The sequence below is a fragment of the Acanthochromis polyacanthus genome, chromosome 17 (genome assembly GCF_021347895.1).
Source record: "Acanthochromis polyacanthus isolate Apoly-LR-REF ecotype Palm Island chromosome 17, KAUST_Apoly_ChrSc, whole genome shotgun sequence".
Classification (NCBI taxonomy): Eukaryota; Metazoa; Chordata; class Actinopteri; family Pomacentridae; genus Acanthochromis; species Acanthochromis polyacanthus.
In genome coordinates this window covers 32,119,637-32,139,799 of record NC_067129.1, presented here as the reverse complement: position 1 = coordinate 32,139,799, position 20,163 = coordinate 32,119,637, and the positions used below count along the sequence as shown (strand labels likewise).

The 20,163-nt window shown below is 38.9% G+C and overlaps 2 protein-coding genes and 1 long non-coding RNA gene across 3 annotated transcripts in view; 1 reads left to right on the top strand and 2 right to left on the bottom strand.

The window, feature by feature from the left end:
- LOC110972118 (GTPase IMAP family member 8-like) overlaps nt 1–20,163 on the bottom strand; it is a 323,852-nt gene that overhangs the window by 100,918 nt on the left and 202,771 nt on the right. The window lies entirely within an intron of this gene.
- The window catches only part of LOC110972346 (uncharacterized), a 185,039-nt gene continuing 170,118 nt past the window's right edge, over nt 5,243–20,163 (bottom strand). Inside the window, exon 6 of the mRNA XM_051937136.1 lies at nt 5,243–5,869. Coding sequence (XP_051793096.1) covers nt 5,847–5,869 — 23 coding nt within the window. The 3' untranslated portion in view covers nt 5,243–5,846. The remainder of the gene's footprint in view (nt 5,870–20,163) is intronic.
- Nucleotides 10,874–12,586, top strand: LOC127530461 (uncharacterized). The gene is made up of 5 exons (XR_007937030.1): nt 10,874–11,068; nt 11,524–11,786; nt 11,990–12,157; nt 12,270–12,363; nt 12,470–12,586. It is a non-coding gene; the product is annotated as an uncharacterized LOC127530461 (long non-coding RNA).

The following is a 20,163-nucleotide window of genomic DNA, read 5'->3' as shown; positions in this document are numbered from 1 at the left end:
ACATACTAAACATGCTAAACTGTTGAATAGTTCACCTGAAGAAAAGTGGGAGCCACAAACACGATCTCTGCTGCTTACTGGGGTACAATTTTTGATGTTGATGGCTGAAACCATCGGTATTCGGTGAAATTTCAAGCCTGATCCCTTCTCAAAAAGCTTCGTACAACCAACAACTACACACGATATTACGATTGTGGTAAATACATGTGCAATTTCATTCATGAAAAGCGACAACTTTACGTATTTGTTTCAAACCCGATACCGTTCTCGTAGCAAGCCGTTATGTTACTGCCAGTTCTTGCCAACCAGCAGCGGTCTTGTACCACGTGACCATAGCAAATGACGACACGTTAGCGTCTCCCATATTAAACCTTGACTCCTTCTGCTCTCCAGAGCCACATTGTTCTGTGATTTCAGTACTTTCTGAAGGCGTCTCTTCCCAGTATGATGTTTCCACTGGAGCTCTTCCCTGATCCAGTCCTCCCAACAAGAACCAGTCTGAGGTCTGGAACAGAGAGACAAAACATCAACTCTGGTGGTAAAAAGTGTGATATTTCATTTCTTTTCTGCCATTCATGTCAACTTGCCAACTACTTTTCCTCTGTTGTAGAGATTCAATGAAATGAGGACAAAACTGAATCTCAATTAAAGATCTAAAATGACTTGAAATTTACATAAAATGATTCAAATATCTTTTTTGCCAAAATAAGTCAAAGCTTGTCCAGCATGACGAAAAACTTGTCCAAATTTATCAAAACAATAGTAACAGCTTGTAAAAAACGACTTGGAACTTGTACAGAATAACTAAAAACTTGTACAACGTGACTCAAAAAATGTTTTCCAAATTACCTCAAAATTGGTCAACACATGGACAAAACTGTTGGTACTCCTCAGTTAATGAAAGAAAAACCCACAATGGTCACAGAAATTATTTGAATCTGACAAAAGTAATAATAAATAAGAGTTCTATGAAAATGAACCAATGAAAATCAGACATTGGTGTTGAACCGTGGTTTAACAGAATTATTTTATAAAATAAACTCATGAAACAGTCCTGGACAAAAATGATGGTACCCTTAATTTAATTTTTTGTTGCACAACTTTTGAGGCAATCACTGCAATCAAACCATTTCTGTTACTGTCAGTGAGACTTCTGCAGCTCCATCCATTCTCTATACTCCGCTTTATCCTCATTAGAGGGTGCTGGAGTCTATCCCAGCTGACTCTGGCGAAGGCAGGGGACACCCTGGACAGGTCACCAGTCTGTCGCAGGGCTACATATACAGACAAACAATCACACCTATGGGCAATTTAGAGTAGCCAATTAACCTCAGCATATTCTTGGACTGTGGGAGGAAGCCGGAGTACCCGGAGAAAACCCATGCATGCACAGGGAGAACATGCAAACTCCATGCAGAAAGATCCCAGGCCCACCCCGGGATTTGAACCGGGGATCTCCTTGCTGCAAGGTGAAAGTGCTAACCACTACATTACTGTGCAGTCCCACTTCTGCAGCTCTCAGCAGGTATTTTGTTCCACTCCTCATGAGCAGATGCTCCAGTTGTCTCAGGTTCCTTCTCTAGATGTTTCAGCTCCTTCCACAGATGTTCAATAGGATTTAGATCAGGGCTCATAGAAGGCCACTTCACAATAGTCCAATGTTTTCCTTTTAGCCATGCTTGGCTGTTTTTAGCTGTGGGTTTTGGGTCATTATCCTGTTGGACGATCCATGACCTGCGACTGAGACCAAGCTTTCTGAAACCAGGCAGCACATTTCTCTCTAAAATACCTTGATAGTCTTCAGATTTCATTGAACCTGCACAGATTCAGACACCCTGTTCCAGATGCAGCAAAGGAGCCCCGGAACATAACAGATCCTCCATGTTTCACAGCAGGGACACTGTTCTTTTCTTCATGTGCTTCATTTTTGCATCTGTGAACATAGAGCTGATGTGTCTTGCCAAAAAGTTCCAGTTTTGTCTCGTCTGTCCATAGGACATTCTCCCAGAAGCTTTGTGGTTTGTCAACATGCAGTTTGACAAATTCCATTCGGGCTTTTTAATCATTTCTTTTCAACAGTGGTGTCCTCCTTGGTCGTCTCCTATAAAGTCCACTTTGGCTCAAACAACGATGGATGGTGGATCTGACACTGATGTACCTTGACCTTGGAGTTCACCTTTAATGTCTTCAGAGGTTGTTCTGGGCTCTTTTCTTACCATTCGTATTATCCGTCTCTTCCATTTGTCATCAGTTTTCCTCCTGTGGCCACATCCAGGGAGGTTGGCTACAGTCCCATGGACCTTAAATTTCTGAATAATATGTGCAGCTGTAGTCACAGGAACATCAAGCTGCTTGGAGACGCTCTTACAGCCTTTACCTTTAACATGTTTGTCTATCATTTTCTTTCTAATCTCCTGAGACAACTCTCTCCTTGTCTTCCTCTGGTCCATGTTTAGTGTGGTACAAACCATGTCACCAAACAGCACAGTGACTAATGTAACCCTATGAATAGGCTGACTGACTGATTACAAGTTTGTAGACACCTGTGATGCTAATTCGAGGACACACTTTGATTGAACATGTTCCTATGGTCACACTATTTTCAGTCTTTTCTAGGACTGCTTCATGAGTTTATTTTTTAATATAATTCTGTTAAACCACGGTTCAAAACAGTGTCTGATTTTCATTGGTTCACTTCCATAGAACTTTTCTTTATTGTTACTTTTGTCAGATTCAAATGATTTCTGTGACCATTGTGGGTTTTTCTTTCATTAACCGAGGGGCACCAATAATTTTGTCCACATGTGTAGAAAATGATTACAAGCAACTTATACTGTTTTGGGTGATTTATACAGGAAAAGGGAAGCGGAGTGCTGCTGTGGATCTGCTGCAGTGTCTGGAGAGATCAGAGGAACAGTTCTTGGAACAGATCAGAAGACACCAAGACCTGACCACTGCCATGCTCCAGAACATCCAGAGGACGGATGAAAACCTTGGTTGATCTGATGAGACGATCGTGTCTGGTCCCAGAAATAAACTGCATTGTCCACTACTTTTGCCCTTTTCTCGAAAAAAAATCATATTTTTTGTAAATTCTTTTACTTTTGAGTTATTTAAGTTCACTTGTTTTGTATTTTTACTTTTGCCATTCAGGTCAATAAAAGAAATTTGTGTTGAGTGATGCATGTTTTGTGGACAGCAGACTACAGAGACTTTATTCAGTGTTCAGTGCACACTTCTATGTAGACACATTTTGACACATAATCAGTTGTGCTTTTCAACCAGATTCTTAGTCTTAAACATATCAGCAGCAGATGTTGTTTTACTGTCACACCAAGCTAGATAGATAAACTGCGCTACAGCAGCAGATATATTATTCACAGCTTAAAGGTATTCCGGCACCATTCCGAATTTCCAGCATGCAACGTTTGGCTCAGAAAAAAAAGATAGGACTACATTGTCAATGGAGTTCATCTACCAATGGAATGAGGGGAACACAGCTTTTGCTCTAAACCAAGCTAATATCAGTAGCCAATGGGAGTAGAGTGGGGGCGGGTTTTACAAAGATGCTGAGATCCAGCTGCAGTTGAGTCCATACCAGAGTTTCACGCAGTTTCAGAGTTGTGTACGCTGATGAGGAACATGGAGAACAGATTTTTAAGCCAGGGGAAGACGTCCTCATCAATAAACCACTCACAGAGCGCGGTACTCCACCAAGGCTGCTCAGTTGTATCATTTCCGACAGAAAAGACCCGATATGTCTGCAGTGATGGAGTTATCACGTTTGCCTCATACAAGCAGGTCCCTGGTTCAAACCAGGTGGAAACATCTTTTTTAATTAGTGAAGTGAAGATAAAACTTTACTAGTCATACAGGAAACTCTTGTGCCACATGTTGCTCAGGAAAAAAATAACATAAGAAATGCAGTGCCTGAAAGTATAAAGCAGTGAAATATGAAAGTAAGTCAGCTAAAATAAATCAGTGAAAAGTACAGCTGTGCTCATAAGTTTACATGCCCTGGCAAAATTAATAAAATATATACCATTTTTTTTATGAAAACAGGAATGATCAGAGCAAATACAATAAATAACTTTGTCTGACTGCTAACCCTAAATGAAAGAAAAGTTTTTCTATGATCAAACATATTTTCTTTTAAAAAAGGACAATATGTCACAAATTTTGCCAAGAAGGAAACAAGGAGAAATATAATGATTGAGTTTATGGAATTATTATTATTCTGAAGCTCATAGTGATATTTTCACTGAAAGTACATTGCACTACCCGATGATATTTTTGGCTCCTTTCTACACTTTTCTAAGAGCAACATAATGTTTCTGTTTTAATGTTTCATTAACAATAAAGGAAATAGCATTCATATTTTTTGTGGCAGTTTGTTTTTAACATGAAGAACTTCAAAAGAAAAGCAAGAGAAGAGAAACTGTCTTGTGATTTCCTCTCTGGGTTTAAAGTCCTGCCGACAAAGTGGGACTCTTTTGGAATGCAGCAAATCAGGAATGAGGTCAGTACTCAAGAAAAATCAGAAACAACATTTCTGTTTCTTTGTACCAGGCAGGAAACATGTTTATTTCTGCTCTAAGGTTGGATGTTTTAACACGGAGGTCTGTAAGGATTGATTCTTGTTGGATCTCAGAGAGAGTTTCCTTATTGAGTGTTTATAGAACAGTTTTTTTTTTCTTTATAGATTCTTCCCTGTGACTTTCCAGGTTCAAGTATTTACAGAGGAAGACATTTTAAAAAATGGAAAGTTTAGGAACTCAAAATCAAAAATATCAACCCAAACGTGAACAAATGAAAGAGAAGGAGCACAAATTAAGAGCTAATTTTAACAATATACTATTAATAAGCAAAAGAGCTACACCATGTAAAGCAGATCAAGATTCAGAACAGGAAATAACCACATCTATACATGACAAGAATAAGTTACAACTAAAAAATTGGCTATTGGATTAGATTAGATTAGGTTGAACTTTATTGTCATTGAACAGAGCACAAATAATGAGAAAAAATGCAGTTTGACATCTAATCAGAGATGCAAACAAGAAGAAAAACGTGCATGAAGTCAGAGTAAACATCTGATAGAACACAGTTATGAACATAAACACAGATAGATGTGAGGACAGATGAATCAATGAGATGATTATTAATGGAACACAATGAATCAAAACAAACTCTGTTGACCCCAAACTAAAAATTAAACCAAACTTTTTGGACGTGTAATATGAATCAAGCAAAATGTCCACACTTTTAATGTAATTGTAGACAAAATAGAAGTATGTAAATACATCTGTACTCAATGTTATAATAGTTTGGTTGTTACAGCAGAAAGAGTCCCACCACCATAAATAAAAATACACAATAAGAACACTGTCCCATGTAAAGAATGTACCAATGATAAAGTGTTTTATGTGTAAAATAAATAGCAAAACAAAAAAGTGTGCAAATACAAATTAAGGTGGTTAAGAGATTAAGGTCCTGATTCTCAGACAAAAATGTGAGTAAATATAGATTCTTAGAAATTAAACTAACTCCCGTCAGTAAAACCTGTGTTTCCTTAAAAGCAAGCAATTTATTACAAATTAAAGTAAAATAATCAAAGGATAACTGTAAGTATGGAGTGTGTCTAGTCTGTAATATCAGTCGTGTGTATGTGGCTGTGTGGAAGTGATGTGATGCAAGGTGTTGAAAGGTGCACTAACAAAAGAAGCTAAATAATGTGGATGTGGCTCAGGCGACTGGAACCAGGAGCAGAGAGAGCCCAGACAGATCACAGGAAGGAAGTATAGCTGAGGTGGAGCAGCGGGCCCAGGTGCTCCACATCTCAATGATTACACCTGGCCAATCCCAGCACCTTAAAGAGAACAGATGTCATTAGTTCACCTAATAGACGGACACATGGGGGCCGTCACAATGCTAAAGACTAAAAATTTGCCCAAATTTATCAAAAAAAGGTAAAATCGTGTCAAAAATGACTTTAAACTTGTACAGAATGACTAAAAAATTGTGCAGTGAAACTCATTTCCCCCCCCCCCAAATTACCTCAAAATTAGTAGATAATGATTCAAAGAATTTCCTAAATTATTCAAAAAAAACTCAAAAAGTTACAGGAAAACAATCTGAAATGACTTTAAAATAGTTCAGAATGACTGTAATAATGTAATAATAAAATTACTGCACATACAGTTGACAAATAGTAAATTCAAACCATTATTTAAAACCATTAAATCATTTTTGTAATAAATTAGCTCTTATCTGGCTGACGTCTGCATCTCTGTTGTCATGGTTACTGACTGTAGCTACATGCTGATCCAGCACATTGAAATAAAATGGTAAACTTAGAAATATTAAGTTGGTTTCCATTTTTAGGAATTAATGGGCGGCACTTCAGATGTGACTGGACAAAACAGATGTTGCAAAAAAAACATTTTTTGCCACAGTTTAGTATTATTATTTTTTTAACATTTTGCTTGTACTTGTTTATAGTTTCAAAGTAAACTGTGTAAATCATTTTAAAATACCAACAGTGCAGCAACAGCAGCTTCTTACTTTATGATAATAAAAGTTCAAACACAGGTTAAATAAAGGTTAAATAAAAAACAGCCGAACTGTAGTTTCTTGGATTTTTCTGTCATTTTTCCCATTTTCGAACCTTCCCAGCTGTTCGTGTTTTTCAGTAAAAACAGGTTCATGCAGTCAACAGAATCAAGTTTTCATAAAGAATGATCAAAGAAAAGCTGGTGATTGTGAAGTCAGTTCAGCTCAGTGAGTTTCAGCTGTAATACCTGTGAAATGCTGCTCCAGTGAACACTCCTGGTCCAGTGGGAAGTCACAGTCTGCCCACAGACGTTGAACTTCGTTTTTAGCGTCCTCGAAACTTTCAAAAGTCCCAATAGCTGGTTCACCCTGGTGGCAGAACTTGAGGTTCTTTCTCAGTTGTTTAGCATCGAACTTCAGTATCTGAAAAAGAAATAAAGTAAAACTAAACAAGCAAATATTTATAAAATATGACTAATTGAAACAAAATTACTGAACAGTTCAAGCAGCTCAAATTAACTTTTCTTTTTAAAGACGCCTTCTGACGTACTTGACAAAACAGAAGTTGGAGAACAAAGTCCCAATTTTTTTGCCTTGACTTTTTTTGACAACTGAGGGTATTTTTTCCCTGAAACATTAAGCGTTAAAGGTTTAAGCCGTTTAGACAGAACAAGCTTTGAAGATACCTTTTTGCCCACATGCAGGGCGATGGCAACGTGATCCCAGATATAAAACTCTGGAGGATGCCACTCCTGAGCATCCATCCGGTTTTCTCCAGGTCTCTCCACCAACTCAAACCTGATGGAAAAACCAAACAGCAACAAACAGAGATATTCTAATCAGCTACACAACTGATTCTGCTGCCATTCATGTCCTGGTTCTGAGCCCATTTATCTCTTTGTTGGTCTTACCTGTGTTCCTTACTCATGGCATATGGCCTCCAGATGAAGCGGCCGTCTCTGTAAACACAGACGGCGTTCGGATCGTCAGTCAGCAGAGGATACTTGGAGAAAAGCTCCTGATTGGCTGGACTGAGGACTGGACTGTGGACCAACACGGTATGCAGCACTTCCTTTTTGTACAGGACAGTTTCATAGACCCTCATGACCGGCTGACCTCCAGAGCAAAACTGAAACAAGAACAGAAGTTTTACTGGAGATAACACCTGACTGTACAAGAAGGACTCATTCATCAGAGTCTGTAAATCAGAGGTAGTCAACAAGGTGCCCACGAGGCATGTTCTATAAACTGCACTAGTCACCATGGAGATAGTTTTAAAAAAATGTAGTTTCTTTTCTTTTTGACTCAAAAACACCTACATTAATGCAGATTTAATCATGACAATATGTAATATACATTTTTAAAAACAAAAACGTTTTATGTGTAAATGAGTTCAACGCTTGTGTCAAACCTCCACATCACTCTTTGCTGGAGAACATGATGGGGACTAGATGTGGTTTTTACCATCAAAACATGGCAGAAAAGTGAATTTTTAACAGACATCAATGGGAAACTGAACCATTAGAACTGTGAACTACAAGGCAAAGATAAGACTGTTGCTGACATGATAAACACTGTAAGAAATGGCCTTCACTTCAAGAAAGATATTTACAAACATTTCAGAGATGTGATACCGCTGACTTTCAAATGTTAGAACAGGTTAACAGCAATGAATAATGTTGCATGTTTATATACATCTGTTTCCGACCATCAATGTTGTGGAAATCAGTAAAATAATTATTAACACCAATGTGATCAGACTGTCTCCTTACATATCACTATTATTGTTATTATTGTTACTGTTATTAAAAAGTAGTTGTGCCAGTTTATTCAGGAAGTTTGGATCAAAAAAGTGTCCCTTTAAGACTCGTTCCCCTTGAAGTATCTCTCAGTTTCATGAAGTTTGGTGATCCCTGCTATAAATGTTTCAACAACAGATAGTCAACCTTGATGGCAGATTATTACTGTTTGCAGGACAGCTGACATTTTATTGCAAATTGAACCTGTAGATACAGTCATGAGCAAAAGTTTCCATCAGACCGTATGTATCACTGCAGTCTTGAGACTTCTGTATATTAAAGTTGCTGTATGTTTGTTTTTGACCCAGTGTATTTTAGCATGTATAGAAGATCAGTACTTCTGTGATATAAACATTATTTAAAGTGTACAGAAACTTTCATTCACCACTGTGTATTACAAGTTATTTTCCAGAGTTCCTACCTGCTGGCTGTAGGCCTCCAGTACGTCCTTCAGGTTGAAGGTGAAGCGGTATGAACCCAGTCTGGACTCCTCTGAGAAGGCTGGAGAGCTGGTAAACTTATAGAGGAAGCTGGGATGCATGGAGGCCTCATCCTCTGTGAGATTGAATTTCTGCTGCAGGAGCCTCGTCTCAGCTGACTTCACCTCCTCAGGGCCCAAAGCCAGACTCCACCACGACAGGACACCTTCGTATGGATCCTTGAAGCCTTCGTCCATCCTGATGCCCCTCAACCCTTGTCGATCGGTGTCGTGTTTCAGACGAGTCACATGGAACTCCGACTTTGGTGAGTTTGGGATGTTTTCTTTGTAGAGGTACTGGTTTTCCAAATGTTGAGCTTCCTGCTTCAAATCATTCAGGTTTAAGTGCCGACCACTGACATAATGTTCAGGTAGTCCTCTCCTGTTTCTCCGGGTCTGCATTGGCATGTTTAGATGAGGATGTTGATCAAAAAGACAAATATAAAGTCTCTGCTGTGAGGAACATGTAGTGATGCTCTGCTGCTGCGGGGAGGAGAGTTTTATCTCCACCAGCCCAAAGGTAATTCAAACCACGCCCAGTACATGAAATTTCCATAAGTTCAGGCTCTTCTGGAAACAGAAATGAAACTAAAAGTGAACACACACACAACAGATGGTTCTGAATCTGTACAAAGTGAGATTCTTCTAAACACTTTAATCCAATAAAGATGATGCAGATTTCACAGTACAACACGTTTATGTTTTGCTGGCCACATGACAGTTCAGTTGTCTTTGGTTGTTTTGTCTCTTTGGAGTTTGTTTTGTGTTTCTTGGTAGTACTTTTGTAGGTATTTGTGTTTATAATAGTTTTGTTTCTATTTGTGGTCATTTTCTATATCTTTGAAGTGATTTGTTGTTATTTTGTGTCTCATTTTGTTTTTATTTGTGGTTGTTTAATATCTCTTTGTGGTCATTTTGTGTTCCTTTGTAGTTCTCTGATGTCTCATTGTTGTTATTTTCACTGTTATTTTCAACCATCTCATTGATTTACAGTCTGCAATGATAATAAAGTATTGATCCCAACATCAGTAAGACATTAGTTTGAAGTGTGGACATATTTTCATTTTCAGATTCTATATTTGTACTAGAATGTCCAATGTCAGAGAACTGGAATTACAGGGCAATCTATAGCTTGTACAGTTCAACAACCGTGTCTTTTGTTGTTATTTTGTGTCTTTGTAGTTATTTTGATTTTATTTGCAATTATCTTCAAGACATTACTCCTTTGCAGTTATTTTCAATACTTGATAAGGATGTTAATGCTAGCACATGCTAACCTGAGCATGCTAACATTACCTAGCAACCAAACAGAAATTGTCTGATTTCATTCTCTGTACTTCTGTAAACCACAAACACCCCAATAGTGTGAGTTTTTGATGTGAAAACAATACTTTCTATGGGTTGTCACGACCGAGTGGTGATAGACGAGAAATCCATTGAGGTCTCTCTGTGCAGGTTTGAATCAATAAAAATCACGTGGCATTGTTTCACAGAAACAACATTTCTGTTTCTTTGTATCAGACAGGAAACATGTTTATTTCTGCTCTAAGCCTGGACGTTTTAACATGGAGATCTGTGAGGATTGATTGTTTTTGGATCAAACCTTAAGGGGAGTTTCCTTATTGAGGTTTTATGGAACAGTTTTTTTTTCTTTATTGATTATTTTCTGTGACTTTTCAGGTTCAAGTATATATAGAGGAAGACGTTTAAAAACATGAGCAGTTTAGGAACACAAAGCAACAATATCAAAGCATTTTTAAAATTTCGTATATCCCTTTTTGATCATGAAAAGGAAAAACGCCTTGTATTTCTAATCCGTGAAACCGTGTATCATTCGTTCTTTCTATTTTCAATTGGCAATCAAAAATGAAAACATAAAAAAGTGACAGATTATTTTGTTCTTCGTTTTTTAATCTAACACAAAAAACGACAAAATGCCTGGTTTTTTATATTTCAATTTCAGGATCAGATCAAAAATAAATGGAAAAACGGGCCGCATGAATGAATTTGATTTTAATATTTAATTGGTTGGATGTACGTGACCCGGAAGTTTTGTAATGAGTGTTAGCAAACATAGTTACGCTAGCTTGCTCATCGCAACAATCTTTCGATCTGGAATAGCAGCCAGGAGCCATCAGCCCCAACAGCCATGGACAGCTTTGTGTTGTTTCGGGGAGCAAAGCGTATCACCCTAAAGGAGGATGACATGACTACCGAAAAAATAGCCAGGATTTTCCAGGTAAATATTTTTTTATGAAATTGCCCTCTACTGTTAACCACAAAACGTAACCTAGCTGTTCATTTCTGATGTCTACAATGAGATTTCAGATAACGTAGTTTCAGATATCTGTATTTCACGTTTTGACTAGTTACATTCACTCATTCAGGCCGATCACATCTATCTATCTATCTATCTATCTATCTATCTATGCCATAAAACACTACTGAAAAACAGAGGCAACATGAATAAGACAAGGAGGAAAAGTCTGATTCGTTACCTAGCAACCGGAAGATTCTTTGTAGCAACTTAAAGTCTAAACAATACACGAAGGGAAGACAACACAACACATTTCTATTTCAAAATAAAAACATTTGTCATTGTAACCTGTCACTATTATTAATCTATTGTCAGAGAAAAATATTTACAACACTACCCCACATTTTTCATAAACCTCTTGCTCTGTTTTTTCAAAGGTTCATAACTCCAGTCTCTACATTACCGATGATAACAATATGGCCATATTCCCTGGAAATGAGGGTCAATTCAGAACTATTGACCTTATTGTAAGGGGATATTATGAAGAGCATGGAGAGAGTGATGATATGGGGGAGCCAGCCAGTGTGCCTGGACCATTCCCGACCCGTTTCTCCTTCCGCCGGCCAGCAAGTGCCGCTGCGGGCTCAGCTTCAACTGCAAGGCCCTCTCCGAGAGCACCCATGGCTAAGACATTCCAAAGGTGACCAAATGCTTGAGCACATAAGATAAGCGCATCAGGCTTATATGAGAATCTATCTATCTATCTGTCTATCTGTCTGTCTGTCTGTCTATCTATCTATCTATCTATCTATCTATCTATCAACCATAATTGGTGTGAATTTGATATGTTCTGTCTGTATTACAAGAATGTACAAGGAATTTCCAAATTATTTTCATCTTCAGGACCGTCTTCATTGCTGATCTTGTGGATGGCAGATTGGAAACAAGCAAAGCCCTGACAGTCCGATTCTTGGAATTTGAGGCTTCTTTCGTGGGCATCACAAGTAAATGATGCCCTTGAACTTACTGATGCTCAGGGAAACCAGATCTTGGACACAGAGGGCACCAGAGGTAAATTAATAAATAAAAACTAATATTTATAAACCTCTGGTCTTAACAAACTCTCCCTTTTTCTGTAAACTGTATACTTCACGTACTACTAAATAAGCTATTTTATTTTCAGGATCAGTGTTTTGGAAGCAAACTGCAAGGAAAGTTTGTGCTGTGAAGGAAGGAGATTTACGGCAGTTACAAGGAAGCAAAAAGAGGAGACTGAGGTGAAATATGACACAGGCACCAAGACTGAACAACTGGTTACAATGATTGCATTTTTACTGATTAGGATTCTGTTGAGCCCAAATATATTTTGCCTGTTTTTTTTAGTCGGCGAGATGATAATGGTCTAGATGCAGTGTTTGATACAATTGAAGAGGTGGTACTGGCAGCACAGGGTCTTCAGGAGGTGTCAACTACAATCAAGGAGCTGACAAACCGAGCAAGTTTAAGAACAACAGTGTCCTTGACTGAGGCTGAAGCAGCTGCTGTGAAGGATGCCTTTGCCTGTATTATCTGCAAGAGTCTTCGGAAGGCCGCTTGGACCGATCCTGCAGGCGACGTCTGACGTTACGGGGAGCGTATTGCGTCATTTCCTGTTTCAGCACTGTGTCGTGTTGTTAGCATGGCTTCTGCTTCTGCCTCTTCCTCTCCCTCTCTTTCCCTCTCCTGCTCAGTGTGCCACATGTTTAGTTATTCCTCTGCCTCCTTTCGTGATAACGATATGTGTAATAAGTGCAGCCTTTTTGTAGTTCTGGAGGCGAGGCTCTCTGAATTGGAATCGCGGCTCCGCACCATGGAAAATAACCTGCTAGCAGCTAGCCAGGCCCCCTTAGCCGGTGCGGATCGCAATAGCTTAGCTACTGTAGCATCTGTTAGCCGTCCCTTAGCAGCGCCCGAACAGCCGGGAGGATGGGTGACAGTTCGTAGGAAAAACAGTCCTAAACTCAAGCCTGCTGTCCCGGCTCACCACAAACCGCTTCATGTTTCAAATCGTTTTTCCCCGCTCAGCGATACACCCGCTGAGAAACCAACTCTGATCATTGGCAGCTCCATAGTCAGAAACGTGAAGCTAGCGACACCAGCGACCATAGTTAAATGCCTCCCAGGGGCCAGAGCGGGCGACATAGAAGCAAATTTGAAACTGCTGGCTAAAGATAATCGTAAATATAGTAAGATTGTTATTCACGTCGGCGGTAACGACACCCGGTTACGCCAATCGGAGGTCACCAAAATTAGCGTGGCATCGGTGTGTACTTTCGCCAAAACCATGTCGGACTCCGTAGTTTTCTCTGGACCCTTGCCTGATCTGACCAGCGATGACTTGTTTAGCGGCATGTCGTCGTTTCGCCGCTGTTTGTCTATGTGGTGTCCATCAAACGACGTGGGCTTTATAGATAATTAGAGCTCTTTTGGGGGAAAACCTGGTCTGATTAGGAGAGACGGCATCCATCCCACTTTGGCTGGTGCAGCTCTCATTTCTAGGAATATGGCTGATTTTATTAGTACTCCTAAAGCATGACAACCCAGAGTTAAGACCAGGATGGAGAGCTGTAGTCTTACACACCTCTCTGCAGTTTCCTCACTGCTGTCACCCTCCAGTAATTCAGTTAACTTTATTGAGACTGTGTCTGTCCCCCGACCACCAAAATTCAATAAATTAAACAAATCAAAAATATACAAAAGAAATAGTAACCACAAAAATTTAATAAAAATTAATACCTCTATTTCAACGGAGCAAAGAAACAGGAAAATTAAATGTGGTCTGTTAAATATTAGATCTCTCTCGTCTAAATCTCTGCTAGTAAATGAGTTGATAACTGATCACCAGATTGATTTGTTCTGTTTGACTGAAACCTGGTTGCAGCAGGAAGAATTTGTTAGCCTAAACGAATCAACTCCCCCTAGTCATATTAACTGTCATATTCCTCGAATCACAGGCCGAGGAGGAGGAGTAGCAGCAATCTACCATTCTAGTTTAAAATTGAACCAGAGGCCTAAACCTGATTACAGCTCATTTGAAAATCTCACTCTTAGTCTCTCTCATCCAAATTTGAAAGCTCAGAAACCAGTTTTATTTGTTGTTATATATCGTCCTCCTGCTCCTTATTCTGAGTTTTTATCTCAATTCTCAGACTTTTTATCTGAATTAGTGCTCAGTTCAGACAAAGTTATTATTGTGGGTGACTTTAACATTCATGTTGACATAGACAGCGACAGCCTTACAACAGCTTTTAATTCACTATTAGACTCAATTGGGTTTTCTCAATATGTAAATAAACCAACTCATAGTTTTAATCACACTCTTGACCTTGTCCTGACTTATGGCATAGAAATTGAAGAGTTAACAGTATTTCCCCAGAACCCTCTTCTTTCTGACCATTTTATGATAACATTTCAATTTAAAGTAAAGGATTGTTTAGCAGCTGAGAACAAATATCATTACAGTAGGTGTTTGTCTGACAATTCAGTATCTAAATTTAAGGAAATAATACCCTCTCTGTTTACTTCAGCAACATTTACTGATAAATCAGAAGGCAAATATTATAATTTTACCCCCACAGAAGTGGATTATTATGTTAATAATGCTTCAGCCTCACTGCGTTCAACTCTTGATAGTGTTGCACCTGTAAAAAAGAAAGTTATATCTCAGAGAAGACTTGCTCCTTGGTATAATTCCCAGCTGCGGACTTTAAAGCAGGCATCCCGAAAGCTGGAAAGAAAGTGGTATTCCACTAATTCAGAGGTAGTGTATGTGGCTTGGAAAAATAGTCTAGTAATCTATAAAAAAGCTCTTCGTAATGCCAGGACAACTTATTATTCATCTTTAATAGAGGAGAACAAGAACAACCCCAGGTTTCTCTTTAGCACTGTAGCCAGGCTCACAAAGAGTCAGAGCTCCGTTGAACCTTGTATTCCTTTAGCTTTAACCAGTAACGACTTCATGAGCTTCTTTACACATAAAATAGTTCTGATTAGAGATAAAATTAATCTGGCCCTTCCTACAAATGTCACAGATGCTTTTGAATTGGCTGTTAGACCTGATGGATGTTTAGAATTCTTCACTCCTATATGTCTCTCTGAACTAATTTCAACAGTTTCTACATCCAAACCATCAACATGTCTTTTAGATCCTATCCCAACTAGACTCTTCAAGGAGATTTTACCTTTAATTAATTCTTCAATGTTAGATCTGATTAATCTCTCTCTAGTAACAGGCTATGTACCACAGGCTTTTAAGGTTGCTGTCATCAAACCTTTGCTTAAAAAGCCCACTTTAGATCCAGATGTGGTAGCTAACTATAGACCGATATCCAACCTACCATTTCTCTCTAAAATTCTGGAAAGAACAGTTGCAAATCAGTTATGTGAACACTTACAAAGGAATAATTTGTTTGAAATGTTTCAGTCAGGCTTCAGAGTGCATCATAGCACAGAGACAGCTCTAGTGAAAGTTACTAATGATCTTCTCATAGCATCAGATAATGGACGAGTCTCTGTACTTGTTTTGTTAGATCTTAGTGCAGCGTTTGATACAATCGACCACAAAATTTTATTACTGCGTCTAGAACATTCAATTGGCATTAAAGGGACAGCACTGTACTGGTTTAAATCCTACTTATCAGATAGGTTCCAGTTTGTGCATGTCAAGAATAACTCTTCTGAGCATACTAAAGTTAATCATGGAGTTCCGCAGGGTTCTGTCTTAGGACCGATATTTTTCACATTATACATGCTTCCTTTAGGCAATATTATTAGGAAGCATTGTATTAACTTCCATTGTTATGCAGATGACACACAATTGTATTAATCTATGAAGCCAGATGAAACTGATCAGTTAGCTAGACTGCAAGATTGTCTTAAGGACATTAAAACCTGGATGACTTTTAACTTCCTACTGCTAAATTCAGACAAAACTGAAGTCATTGTATTTGGCCCCAAACATCTTAGAAACTCGCTTTCAAAGCAAATAGTTACTCTGGATGGCATCACATTGGCCTCCAGTACCACTGTGAGGAATCTTGGAGTTATTTTTGACCAGGACATGTCCTTTAATTCGCACATAAAGCAAGTCTGTACGACTTCCTTTTTTCACCTGCGTAATATTGTAAAAATCAGGAACATTCTGTCTCAGAGTGATGCAGAAAAATTAGTTCATGCTTTTGTTACTTCCAGGCTTGACTATTGCAATTCCTTATTATTGGGTTGTCCAAATAGCTCTTTTAAACATCTACAGTTGATCCAAAACCCTGCTGCGAGAGTACTGACAGGAGTTAGCAAAAGAGATCATATTTCCCCTATACTAGCTTCTCTTCACTGGCTTCCTGTTAAATCCAGAATAGAATTTAAAATCCTTCTTCTGACATATAAAGCTCTTAATAACCAATCTCCATCATATCTTAAAGATCTGATAGTACCTTATTATCCTAGTAGAACTCTTCGCTCTCAAACTGCAGGCTTACTTGTTGTTCCTAGAATTTCTAAAACTAGAATGGGAGGCAGAGCCTTCAGTTATCAGGCGCCTCTCCTGTGGAACCTGCTCCCAGTTTGGGTTCGGGAGGCAGACACCCTCTCTATTTTTAAGACCAGGCTTAAAACGTTCCTTTTTGACTAATCTTATAGTTGGGGCTGACTGGGTGACCCACAGGGGTTCGGCTTGTGTCTTCATTGCACAGCTGACTCCTTCTTGGACGTCCCTTCGTTCTGCCCCCAGTCATGCTGCTTTAGGCCTAGGCTGCTGGGGGACTTTTCTTGACGCACTGAGCCCTTCTCTATCTACCTTTACATTTAATACGTATACCGTTATTGCAGTACATTCACTCTGTTTCTCCCTGTGCTATTTCTCCGAGTGTCCCTGGTCCCAGAGCTGGATGCTTCAGATCTGCGGTCGATGTTCCACCAACTGGTCCAGTCTCCACCATTTCCACTGTGGGATGCTGCTGCTGACCTTCCTCCAGCCCTCTGCTTCCAACTCCCCTTTTCCACCAGTCAACTCTGCATTGCCTTCACTATACTTGTTATGCTAACTTACATACTGTTTGAATTTTACTGCTAGCTATATATGTAGTATATTTAATGTCAGAGCCGTACATCATAAGAGTAAACTATGAGTTAGTTTTCAATGTTAGCTTATACTTTGTCTGTGTCACATATCCTGTCATGCATGTATCCAAATGTGTGTTGTGTTTTCCTTGCTTTCCCACCCCTCCCTCTTCTCCCATCCCTCCCCCTTGCCCTCTTCTGTCCTTCTCAACCCGCCCGGCCAGCAGGCAGATGGGTCCCCCCTATATAGAGCCGGGTTCTGCTCGAGGTTTCTTCCCTGTTAAAAGGGTGTTTTTCCTTACCACTGTCGCCTTTGGGCTTGCTCTGGGGGTCAGGCATTTGGGTTCTGTAAAGCGTCTTGAGACGATTTGACTGTAATTGACGCTATATAAATAAAATTGAATTGAATTGAATATTGCATTCTGATTTGGGCAATGCAGGGAATATTTGCTGTTATATAAAAAAGTGAAGTTCTATGATTGTGTTGCTGTTTTGTGTTGAGCACTGAGGGTACTGAAAACTGTTTGATTTGTTAGGTGTTTAGAACCGATGTGTTTACTGGAGTTGTTTTCTTTGTGTTGATTTTTTGCCCATTGTTCTGTTTTAGTAGAAACGGGGACGTTTCTTATTGGGAGGGGGACATGTGTAACAGACTGTTTAGTGTTTATGTTGGGATAGAGAGGAGGTTTGTCCCTCGGAGTTGCCATGGGACGGAAGTGAATGAAGTGTTGGCACAGTTGCGCGGGGAAAAATAGTGCTCTCTCTCTGGTCGGGAGGAATAAAAACAGAAGCAGAGCGCTATTGAACCTGTTAGCTTGTCTCCTGCCCCGTTTGTTATTTTATTACATACAAACAGTATAGGCAAACCCAGAACAGTCGGCTACACGTTTATTTCTGCTCTAAGGTTAGACGTTTTATCATGGAGGTCTGTGAGGATTGATTCTTTTTGGATCCAACCTCAAGGACAGTTTCCTTGTTGAGTTTTTATGGAACAGTTTTTTTGTTCTTTATCAATTAATCTCTCTGACTTTTCAGGTTCAAGTATTTACAGAAGAAGAACATAAACATCAGAGCTCTGTTGAAAACATGGCAAGTTTAGGAACACAAAGTAAAAATATCAACAGTACTGGGCCTGAACAAATGATAGCGCAAAATGCAAAACAAAAAATAGGTAATTTCTAATGCATAAGTAAGTAAAAGAGATAGACCCATGTAAAACAGGTCACAATTCAGAAAAGGAATTTTCCACATATATATATTATTGAAACAACTAAGATGTGACTAACAAAAAGCGACTGATTTGATTGAACTTCATTATGAATGCACAGAGTTCAAGTAATATGACAAAAAAATGCAGTTTTTCTAATCTGAAGTGCAAACGAGAAGAAAAAAGTTCATCATATGAAGTCAGAGTAAACAGCCTCCAGTCTGATAAAACACAAATATTACCATAAACACAGATCTGAGAACAGATGTATCAGTGTGACGATTATTAATGGTAAATAATAAATCATAACAAATTCTGTTAATCTCAAACTAGAACCACTTTTTTAAAGCTGTGATGAAATTGTAAGACAAAATAGAAGTATGTAAACACATCTGTAGTTACTGCCATAGAGAAGGAATGCAGAAAGTTATAAATAATGAATAAACTAAATAAATATAAACTTGTATTAATTAAATTAACTCCTGTTTATGCAAATATTTATAAAAGCAACTAAACTTCATGTCTTTAAAATATTTCAACTTCGTAAATATCGTACATCGTAAACTTAAGTTACTACTGATCACATGAACATAATAAACAATAATCATTTGCTGTATTGTAGTTATGAAGCTGTGATTGGCTCGTTGTGGTCACATGACAGCCTCCAACCTCCTTGTTATTATAGTGGACAGTATCTCTGCTTGTCATGCGGAAGACTGGGGTTTGATTCCCCGATGGGGAGTTGATATTGTCGTGGTTTCTCTCTGATGTCCGTGATGTGCAGGTGTAGGAGAAATGTCCGTGACAATGACTTGCTTAATAATAAGTTTATTATAAGGAAGAACAGCATCGATCAGACAGAGAGACTGTCTGGGAGGATACGGCCAAATGAATCTCCCCGAACAGTATACGGAAGTCACTTTTATATGTTTTAAACAAGTGGAACCATTGTCGCAACATGTGATTTGTATCAGAAGATCAAATAACAAGAGCCTCATTGATAAACGCTGTGGCAAAATCCATAGGATAATTCCCTAGACACAGGAACTACTAGTACAACACTGAGTTCTTTGAACAAGAAGATACACTCCATTCTGACATATAGCACATGCCTAGCAACACCAACATCACTTGTCTCAAGTCATGAGAATCACATGTCTAACAGCACATCTGGTCAGATACTACAATATTGTTATCAATAACAGTGTGTTGTTTTTTTTTTGACATGCAAAGTTTTGTTAACAATAATATCAATAAATTCTAGTTAATTTTGGGGTTTATTGTTTTCCTGAATCCTGGTTTAGAAGCTCAGTGTTGCGTCTCCAGCTGTCCCCATCTTGTCACTGCACTGCTAATAATAACTTCTTCTGTCCCTCTCAACCTGGTGGCCACTGGCAAATGGGTCCCCCTTATGAGCCGGGTTCTGCTCTAGGTTTCTTCCTGTTAAAGGGGAGTTTTTTTCTTGTCACTGTCACCTTAGGCCGAGCTCTAGGTGTTCAGGCCACTTGGGTTCTGTGAAGCATCTTGAGACGATCTGATTTGTAATTAGCACAACATAAATAAAATTGAATTGAATAATGTTTTAATGAAACGGGGTGAGGATCCATAGGTGAGTTTGTTGATTTTCTATTTTGTGTTGCTGACTCTGGTTTGTCTGTTTGTCTGTCTGTTAGCAACATTACTCAAACATGTATAAACAGATTTGGATGAAGTTATCAGGGACAGTCAGAAATGACACAAAGACCAATTGATGAGATTTTGTCAGCGACACGGA